This window comes from Prenolepis imparis, unplaced genomic scaffold (genome assembly GCF_030444845.1).
Source record: "Prenolepis imparis isolate NDT839.2.m4 unplaced genomic scaffold, iyPreImpa1.0 SCAF_2, whole genome shotgun sequence".
Lineage (NCBI taxonomy): Eukaryota > Metazoa > Arthropoda > Insecta > Hymenoptera > Formicidae > Prenolepis > Prenolepis imparis.
Window position 1 is genome coordinate 4077030 of NW_028141160.1, and position 10951 is coordinate 4087980.

General features: G+C 39.5%; 1 protein-coding gene across 2 annotated transcripts; it reads left to right on the forward strand.

The window, feature by feature from the left end:
• The first annotated feature begins 1135 nt into the window (after positions 1 to 1135).
• LOC145933171 (uncharacterized) lies at positions 1136 to 9637 on the forward strand. 2 transcript variants are annotated; one of them, XM_083032710.1, is made up of 3 exons: positions 1136 to 1485; positions 9022 to 9458; positions 9552 to 9637. In XM_083032710.1, the coding sequence occupies exons 1-3, from the start codon at positions 1141 to 1143 to the stop codon at positions 9559 to 9561; spliced, it is 792 nt and encodes a 263-aa protein (XP_082888836.1). In that variant the 5' UTR covers positions 1136 to 1140; the 3' UTR covers positions 9562 to 9637. The 2 variants fall into 2 exon arrangements, with proteins under 2 accessions (XP_082888836.1, XP_082888835.1); XM_083032709.1 differs by having other exon boundaries at positions 9022 to 9631.
• The last annotated feature ends 1314 nt before the right edge of the window (positions 9638 to 10951 follow it).

A 10951-nucleotide genomic window follows, 5' to 3' on the forward strand; every position in this document is an offset into this window, starting at 1 on the left:
GGATAAAGGAAACCACGCGCGAGAGATCGAATTTCTTTGTTGATACGTCTCGCTTGCTCTTGATCGTTCTCACTCTCGCTTTCAACGATATCATAATACATGTCGCTCGATTCTTATCTGCGAAAAACAAGTGACCGTGTGACATTCGGAGAATCGGCCAGAAAATCATCAGTCGCACGTGAGCCGTTATTCAGAGAAGAACGAAAAACAGAGCGAACAGAATTACAGCGAAGATGCCAAGATGTAAGTCCTCAAATATATAATCTCTCTCTCTCTCTCTCTCTCTCTCTCTCTCTCTCTCTCTCTCTCTCTCTCTCTCTCTCTCTCTCTCTCTCTCTCTCTCTCTCTCCCTCTCCCTCTCCCTCTCCCTCTCCCTCTCCCTCTCCCTCTCCCTCTCCCTCTCCCTCTCCCTCTCCCTCTCCCTCTCCCTCTCCCTCTCCCTCTCCCTCTCCCTCTCCCTCTCCCTCTCCCTCTCCCTCTCCCTCTCCCTCTCCCTCTCCCTCTCCCTCTCCCTCTCCCTCTCCCTCTCCCTCTCCCTCTCCCTCTCCCTCTCCCTCTCCCTCTCCCTCTCCCTCTCCCTCTCCCTCTCCCTCTCCCTCTCCCTCTCCCTCTCCCTCTCCCTCTCCCTCTCCCTCTCCCTCTCCCTCTCCCTCTCCCTCTCCCTCTCCCTCTCCCTCTCCCTCTCCCTCTCCCTCTCCCTCTCCCTCTCCCTCTCCCTCTCCCTCTCCCTCTCCCTCTCCCTCTCCCTCTCCCTCTCCCTCTCCCTCTCCCTCTCCCTCTCCCTCTCCCTCTCCCTCTCCCTCTCCCTCTCCCTCTCCCTCTCCCTCTCCCTCTCCCTCTCCCTCTCCCTCTCCCTCTCTAAGCAGTGGTATCAACGCAGAGTACTCTCCTCTCTCTCTCTCTCTCTCTCTCTCTCTCTCTCTCTCTCTCTTTCTTTCAAAATTATTGTATACATAAATATATTTATTATTTATTTGGAAACAAAATTAATAATATATTTTATATATTGCAGCACGAAGCGAAGGCAGTTCTGTCAAACGAAGGACGGCGACGCCGACGCCGACGCCGACGCCGACACCGACAGCAAAGGCTCCGACGTTGAAGCAGATGCCGACGGCGAAGGCTCCGACGTTGAAGCAGATGCCGACGGCGAAGGCTCCGATGTTGAAGCAGATGCCGACGGCAAAGGTTACAACGTCGACGCCGATGCCGATGGCGAAGGCTACAACGTCGACGCCGATGCCGACGGCGGAAGCTGCTACTTCGATGTCGACGCCGACGGCGGAAGCTTCTACTTCGATGTCGACGCCGACGGCGGAAGCTTCTACTTCGATGTCGATGTCGACGTCGACGCCGACGCCGACGCCAATGCCGACGACGAGTACGGTGCCAACGTCGACGCCGACGGTGAAGATGACGACGCTGACACCGACGTCGAATACGCCGACGGAAATTAGGACGAACCCCGGGCAAGACGTACAAAAGGTTAGTTTTATAAATTGTATATTTTAAAATTTAGAAAACAATTAGGCTAATGTTGTGTAATGCAAAGCAATATAAAGGAATTAGGCTAACTAAACAAGAATAAAATATAAGATGTTATATAACAAGTTTACATTTATTCAAATAACATGTAAATTATAAAAATACGTTCAACCCTACTCTTGTCTACCTATGTCTTCTTCAGTACATAAATAAAAAAAAAACAAAGATAAGTTGGGAAAATATAAAAATAAAAATCACATCGCAAATTTGTATAACTTGTCGAACGAAACGTATATCAAAATCAAATATCATCAAAATAAACACACATCAAAGTACAAAAAAACATATAAGAAGCTATATCAATAATTGTTAGTGTAATCAGTGAAATTTAAACCGTAGAAATTAGAAAATAAAAGAAGAATAATGAGACGCAGTCAATAAGAATAAAAATTAATAAATTAAATAAAATAATTTGCGTTAAATAAAATAATTGTATTATTGTCGAACATTTAATAAAATCGAAGAAAGAACAAATTTGTACTATTATAACAAAAATTAAGAAATATTTTTTATCGGCTCTCAGTATATAATAAATATGTGATTTTTAAAGGCCGGATTTAAAAATCATATTTATTATATACTGAGAGCCGATAAAAAATATTTCTTAATTTTTGTTATAATAGTTTAGTAATTTTATATTATTTATTATTAGTTTTCTTTATTTTTATATATAACGATTTTACAGTGTTCGACAATAATATAATTATTTTATTGTATTAATTTTTATTCTATTGACTATGTCTTATTTTTATTTTCTAATTTTGACGGTTTATTTTTTACCTTTACGTTCTGATTACACTAACAATTATTGACATAGCTTTTTATATGTTTAATTTTTGTACTTTGATGTGTGTTTATTTTGATGATATTTGATTTTGATATACGTTTCGTTCGACAAGTTATACATATTTGCGATGTAATTTTTATTTTTATATTTCAACTTATCTTTGTTTTTTTAAATTTTTTATTTAGTGTGAAAAAGACCAAGTAGGGTTGAAACGTTTACGTATTTTTGTCATTTGAATCAATTGTCATATAACACCTTATATTTTTGTCTCGTTTAGTTGGCCTATAATTCCTTCATATTGTATATTATTATTAAATATATTGAAAGGGTAACAATACAACCTCGCATTCGACTTGTAAAATATATCTTTATTTGCGTGCTTGTCGCTTATTGTCTAGCTCGTCGCTTTCCGACTAACCTGACCTCCGCTGCCTCGCATGGCTCTCTCGCCGTCTCGGCGCCCTCTATCCTCACTTCGCTTGTATACACCCGAACGTGAGAGCGCGAGTCTTACATCTTCGGCCATTCTGCTAGTAGTGAGTCCTCTCACTTAATAATACATACATAAAGAAGAGAATGTAACAGAAACAAAGCAACAGAACATAAAAAAAAATATATATAAGTTCGCTTGGTACATATATAGAAAACAAAATATGCGTTCGCTACGTATATAAAGAAAATAAATTATCTTTGGTTTACAATTCCATAGCTTATGCTATTTGTACCGCTCGTAGTGAGAAAAAAATAATAAAATTTATAAGTTTCAATTTCATAACGTAAATTACAATAGTTATATTCTAATGTTATTCATAGTATCTATTCATACTTCTCTATTTGTACTAATCATTCACAGCTTACATACTTAAGATTACAGTACTATTTAGGTATTTTCGTAGTCTATTATGGCTTGCGATCATCTGTGCCATATTCATTGATGTTGTTCGTCGTTTGCACTGATCGTTCATAATCTACGTGTCTCGCAACAATTATATAACTTATAATAATGACGATTTATAGTCTTTCACAGTTCACACTAGATGTTCGTAGTTCATGAAGTTGCATTACAATTCGTAGTATTATGTGATCTATCATAATCTGCCATCATCTATGCGGTGTCATTCGTATCTGCACTGATAGCTTATGATTCACGCGGTAGTAATCGTGATCTGTTGTAATCTGCGATTATCTGCGCAATATTTCTTGATACCATTCGTGATCTGCACTGACCGCTTACGACTCACGCAATAATTATTGTGATCTGTTGTAATCTACGATCATCGGTGCGGTATCTCAATATTATTCATAATCTGCGCTAATCGCTTACGACTCACGTAAGTACAGTTACTATCGTTTCGTGTAATTTCTTAGTCCATTCAATCGAGCTAATTCATCTATTCGAAGTCGTTCATTTTGTATCTGTTCCGCTGGCGCTTAATACTTAGTTAAAGAATTAATCGATTTTAATTAGTGTCTCGCATGTCCTTTCGCCTCGTTTCAATCGTTATTTTTTTTTTTTTTTTTACCTTCCTAATCACTTTCGTTGTCGTTATCGTTATCACTGTTGTCGCTAACTGGACCATTAAAATTAAGCCATGGATGTAGTTTGTCGATCGCTACTATGTTTTCGTACCGTCTGTTTCCCTTACGCGTTATAGGAGTGTCCTCCACTAGGAATCTGTCGTTCGGTAGAATTTTTACGATGCGATATGGGCCTTGAAACTTAGCTACTAATTTCTTTGATTTACCTAATGTCGTTTTATCTGTCAGAGTCCTTTCGATTCTTACTAGATCTCCAATTTTATAGTGTGTCGGTACCTTCCTATGCCTATCGAAATTTTTCTTTGCTAACTCTTGTTGTTTTCGTACCTTCTCGCTCGCTTCGGATCTCACGTTGGATAAGTCATTTTCACTAATACGATTGTTAGTCGAGCAAATCACGTCGTTAATTATATTCTCGCATGGATTCACCAATTTACACCCGAACAACAATTCCGCGGGGCTCTTTCCTGTTGACTTATTAATTGTGGTGTTTATACTTAATTGAATCTCACCGATATATTCGTCCCATGTATTTTCTTTCTCGCCATGGCTTCGAGCGCCAAGTGCGTCTAATACGGTTCGGTTGAAGCGCTCTACCTGACCGTTTGCTCTAGGAGTAGCAACCGCGTTTAATATATGTTTTATCCCTAGCTCTAGAATAAAAGATTTGAATTTTGTATTAGTGAAGCATGTACCTCTATCGGTGATGAGGCGGTTTGGTGCTCCGAAGTAACCAAAATGTTCTTTAAAAACTTTAATTGCCGTGCCGGTTTTCGTGTCTCTGACCGCTTTAATATTTATATACCTCGTAAACGCGTCGACTATTATCAACAGATATGCATTACTTCTCTTACTGCGAATGAATGGACCTAAATGATCGGCGTGTAGGGTGTGGAAGGGTATTTCTATTTTTGGTATTGTATGAAGTAGACCTTCTTTGGGGCCGCCGGGAGCCTTATGATACGCACATTCTAAACAAGCTGATACGTATTTTTTTACGAATCTCCGCATCTTTGGGAACCAAAACGATTCTCGAATCCGACTTAGCGTTTTTTCAAACCCAAAGTGTCCCGTTATCGTGGTTCATCCTCACTATTTGCCATCTGACCCCTTTCGGCACTACCCATTTGATTTTACTATCGACTATTCTGTACACGTACCCCCCTTTTAGTTTGTAGTTGTCATGCACATCCGCTATGTGCCCTGTCTCTTGATCCTCCAATATCTCCCTAATTCTCCTTATCTCGTCGTCCGCCCCTTGGACCGTTGCTATCCAATCTTTCACTTCTACCTGCATCACGTCGAGAATGCACCTTTCCTCGTTCGAGTCTAATTCGTCTATGGGGTTGCGACTTAGTGCATCCACATGAGCCATGCGTGAACCCGGTCTATATTCGATCTCACAGTCATACTCTTGCAATTGGATCCACCATCGCGCGACACGCGGAATAAGGTCGCGCTTGATCAACGTAGCTCGTAATGCGTTACAGTCAGTAACTATTTTGAATTTCACCCCCAATAAATAGACGCGGAAACGTTGCAATGACGCAATTACGGCGAGTGTCTCTAAGTCGAACGAATATAACTTCTGCTCATCATCCGTCGTTTTCCGGCTATAATACGCGACAGGCCTGATCGTTCCTTCTACGCCTCGTTGCATGAGAATACCTGCGATCCCTAATTTCGACGCGTCCGTATGCAACTCTGTATCGAGTTTGGCGTCGTACAACGCCATCACCGGCCGTTCTATTAGCCTCTTTTTTAAGGTGCGAAAAGCCTCCGCCTGTTCGTCCGCCCATCTCCATCCGCATTTCGTTTTTAAAAGGTCTGTAAGCGGCCGTGCTATAATGGCGAAGTTTTTCACAAATCTTCTGAAAAAGCTCGCGAGGCCTATAAATTGCCTAACTTCGTGTACATTTTTAGGAGGGGGGAAATTCTGAACAGCGGTGACCTTTCGCGTCCCGGGCCGAATACCACCCCCGCTAATTTTGAACCCTAAAAAGTCGATCTCTCTGCGAAAAAAACTACACTTGCTCAAGTTTAAAGTTAACCCGTGTTCGTTCATTATTTTCAAAACTTCTTCTAAACGTTCAAGACCTTCTTCAAACGAATGCGCCAGTATCAAAATATCGTCCATATAAACTAGGGCGAATTTGTCCTTTACCTTCGATAGTATCTTATTCATCGTCCTTTGGAAGACCGACGGCGCGTTCGCTAGTCCAAACGGCATGCGTTTATATTGATATTGACCGTCCGGAGTTACAAACGCAGTTTTGTCCTGCGATTCAGCTGCTACGGGAATTTGATAATATCCGGACGCAAGATCGAGAGTGATGAATAGGGAGTGTCCTGCTAGCATATCTAATTGATCATCTATCAGCGGTAAAGGATAGTGTTCTTTAACGGTTTTACGATTTAACGCGCGATAATCGACGCATAATCGCCATTCTCCCGTTTTCTTTCTCACTAGTAGAATCGGACTAGCATACGAAGAGTTAGATTCGGTTACGATGCCCGCGTCGGTCATTTCCTTTACCATTTCCCGCACCATTATCCGTTCTGAATTCGAAAGTCGATACGGTCGATATACGACAGGTTTGTCATCCGTCAATTTTATATCCATTTCTACGGCGCTCGTGAAACCCAGATCCTTCAAACCGCGCGAGAAACAAGTTTTATAATTCACCAGTATCGTTTGTAACCTAGCGACTTCGTCTTCCGTTAATTGATCACCATAATTCAGAACCGAATCGATTTCAAAATCTTCTAATTCTAAGATTCTCACGTACTTACTTTCGCGAATCGGTAACACTCGCGTGATTAGCAACGATCTTTTTAGTTTCAACGCGTTTTCTGAAACATTCTGTATTAATAATCCGCCTATCCCATCCCGTAGTTCGTATTCACCCGGCATCAGATAATACTCGTTACCAGCTTTACCACGCAGTGAACCCCTTACATATACGTGTTTTGAATCATCGGAATCGGCGTAAACCGACACAACCGTCAGCTTCCCGGGTTGTATAATAATATCGTCCCGCACCCTCAGAGAACTTTTACTCGAAAGATCACGTTTAAACATCAACGAGTCCGTCGTCTTGATTACCACGATTCCTGGTTTCTCGGTGAAACTATGCCCTACCAACATGTCGTACTTTATCACGTCATCATCCACGATATATATTTCGACCGACTCAACGATTTCGTCAATTTCTATGGCGACTGTCGCGGAACCTATCGGCATCACCATGCTGTTACCGATGCCTCGCATCACGGGCAGATTATTCACTGACCACGTTATGCCCATATCGATCGCTCTGTTATGTCGCAACAACGTGCACTGACTGCCCAAGTCGACGTACCCTACAACGGGTCGATCATTTACCTTCGCTCTTATTATATACTTATTGTCGTTAATTTCATTTAATTTTACTAGCATTACAGTCTTTTCCTTCGTATCGCTGTTTCTGTCATTAGACGGTAATCTCGGGCAATTGGTTGCTAGGTGCCCTAGCTTATTACACACGGTGCATTTAATTATTTTTTTTGTACACTTAAAGCTGTAGTGCCCCTGTTCATTACAATTATAACAAGTGATTGTCTGAGCTACGGATTTAACCTGTTTGGGCCCATTACCTGTAGTACCGCCATTACCACTATCCACTACTACTTCAGATCGTTTGCTCTGACTACCTTTAACCCTGTCCGATTCACGCGACCGTTGTTTGATCGACTGCAGATATCTTAGTACGTGTTCGGGTTCTTTACAATCCGCGGCTTTCGCACCTAATCGCACCGAACGATCGTCTATACCATGTAGCAAACAGTCAACCGCACGCCTACCTTCTATCTCTAGACGATTCAACAAGTTGACCTTTTCGTAAAAATAAAGTTCTAGCGATTCTCCAAACCGAGCCCTTCGCGCCAACATTTCACTCAATAACTCGGCATAATCGTCACTGCTAGGAAATGATTCGATTAGTTTATCCTTCCACTCAGGCCACGTAAACGACATCGTCGGCAATGATTGGTACCACGTTTTCGCGACACCCACGAGTTTCGGCATCGCGTAATGCACGGTTTGATCGCTATCCCATTTATACATTCTAGCACATTCTTCTACTTTATTCAACCAATTATGTATCGTTTGACCTTTGTTCATCGGATCGAACTCGGGTATCACGTTTCCTAGCATGGGAAATTTGTTCCCCTCAGCGCGGTTACTCGCCATCGTTCTTACCAATTCGGTGAGGAAATTTCGCATGTCTCTATCGCTACTTAAACTAATTTGTCTTTTATGTTCATCAGACAACGAAGAGTCATCACCTCTGCTTACGTCGCGTCGCCGTCCATAATGTCCTCGATGACGTTTGTCACTTCCGCCGCGGCTCGAACCTCGACTGCGAACCTCGTCGTTGCTGCGGCTGCGCCGTCGGCTACGTTCACGTCCTCGGTGGTGTTCGTCAGACGAATTTTCGCTGTTACCGTGCTCGTTCCTGTGCCTGCGACGACCATGACGTCGACTTCGCTCGTTCGATTGATCTCTACGACGCTTTTCCTTCCTTCTTGGACTTCGACGTTCTTTCTCACGTTCTCGATTGCGTCGACGATTCCCCTTGTCGGGCTCATTTTTGTCGCTTCGACTCTCCATAACGTTCTTCAGTAATGTAATTACGTATTACACGAGGGCTATCCCACTTCTGAGATGAAAGGGTAACAATACAACCTCGCATTCGACTTGTAAAATATATCTTTATTTGCGTGCTTGTCGCTTATTATCTAGCTCGTCGCTCTCCGACTAACCTGACCTCCGCTGCCTCGCATGGCTCTCTCGCCGTCTCGGCGCCCTCTATCCTCACTTCGCTTGTATACACCCGAACGTGAGAGCGCGAGTCTTACAATATAATATAAGTATTATGATTGGATAAAATAACTATGTAATATATGAATGCTATGTATATATATGTCTCGTGCAATGCTGGTAATCAACAATTTATTCGGTCATAACATTGTTATTATATCATAATATATATAATATATATTTTTTCCTATTTTCTTTATTGATGCAAATACAGATTTTTTAAATGTCATGTATACATATATGTATGTATGTAGGTATGTATATGTAAAAATATTTTTATTTTTTGCAGCGCATCAATAATGCGGTACGACGGGCGGTGCAGAAGGAAAGAAAAAAGCAAAAATTTGCTGCGCGCCGTCGTACAAAGTATGCCGCATCGGAGGCAAGTTACGTTCCTGCATTGCCTGTACAATATGCGCTCGCACCAACAGCACCAGGATATGTCCACGCACCGCCCGTACAAAATTATGTTCTTGCACCGCCTATGCAAAATTACGTTCCTGCACCGCCCGTACAAAATTATATTTCTACGCCGCCTGTACAATTGGGATACATGCCTATTCCGCCCGCAATACCAGGGTACGTGCCCACACCGCCTGCAGCACCAGGGTATATGCCCACACTACCCGCGGCACCAGGGTACGTGCCCACACCGCCCGCGGCACCAGGGTACGTGCCCACACCGCCTGCAGGATACATGCCAACAGGGGGATACATGTACCAAACGTATGTATTTATTCAGGAAATTCTTAGATTCAATAAGATTAAAATTTTTATTCAAATTGCTTGATAATCAAATTTTTTGTCATCAATTTTCAGATATCGATAAAAGTCAACTGTCCGCTGCGTTGCGATTGCGACATACAATTATAAGTTAGTTGCGAATGTAATTTTAAATATATAAAAAAACATAATTTAATATACATATATTTATATATATAAAATATATATAAATATATTTTTAATTATATGTTTTTTTATATATTTAAAATGATTCTTTTATAATTATTTTAATTATTTATAGTTATAGGTTACTGCGTTTACATTTATTAGAAATATTTAATTTTTTTCACTTATATTTTTTTACATTTTTTCTTAGTTTTCAAGTTTTTTTATTTGAGTTGTTTTTTTATGTTTATATTTGAGATTCTCACAGAATAAAAAGACTGAAAGACAATATTTTTTTGAACATGGAAACAAAATATTAGCTACTATAGCTAAATTTTAGATGTCCCTATATTACACCAAATTTAATTGCCATGTCAAAATTTTAATTATAGTAACTAATATTTCAGAGAATTTCTCATTAAATTATAATTTTATAAAATTTAGCTATGATAGTTAATATTTTTTTTCATGTTCAAGAAAATGTTGTCATCTTTCAATCTTTCTATTCTATGAGAATCTCAAATATGAACTACATGAAATAGAAAAGTAAACTTGAAAAGGTATAATTATCTTTATCTTATTTAGACATAAGACTTTATCGAACAATTTATTGACAAATTTAAACTAAATTTCGTTTCTTTTTTGCGAATATAATATTTGTTAGAATAAATTCATGACTGCTCTTTAAAGTGTCTAATTTTTATCATAATTATAATCGCATTTTCTTTTACCTTCTGTCTCTGAAAGATCTCCTTCGTTCGCATGAGAATATATTCACGAAAATATGTATATCTTTTTTTTCTATCATAAATTGATTTTGTAATTTAATATTTATGTTCAATATGAAAATTACCACAAAAATTTGTATATGTAAAAAAAATTACAAAATAAAATAAAATTGAATATTGATATTTTTACCTTGATGTTGAAGAACTTTTTGACAATTGTTCTTCAACATCAACATAAAAATATGGATATTCATCAATTTTATTTTATTTTGTAATTTTTTTTAATGTACATATACAACCTTTGGTGGTAATTGACAATATATAATATTATTTTAGAAATAAAAAAAAGACGTAAATATCTTCGCGAATATTACACCCATATATATACATATATATATATATATATATATATATATATATATATGGCTAAAGGCAGTTTTGACGACATTTTGAAGTATAACTTGGCAGTTTTGACGACTATTGGCAGTTTTCACGACCGTCGTCAAAGGCATCGCGATATAAAGGCAGTTTTAACGACAGTCGTCAAATCTACCTTTATATGGCTGTATGCCTGTATATATATATATATTCAGTAAACAATGT

Coding starts and splice junctions, on each gene's coding strand:
- LOC145933171 (XM_083032709.1), top strand. CDS start 1,141: ATGCCGACGGCGAAGGCTCCGATGTTGAAGCAGATGCCGACGGCAAAG. Junction 1,486..9,021: donor CCGGGCAAGACGTACAAAAG/GTTAGTTTTATA, acceptor TATTTTTTGCAG/CGCATCAATAATGCGGTACG.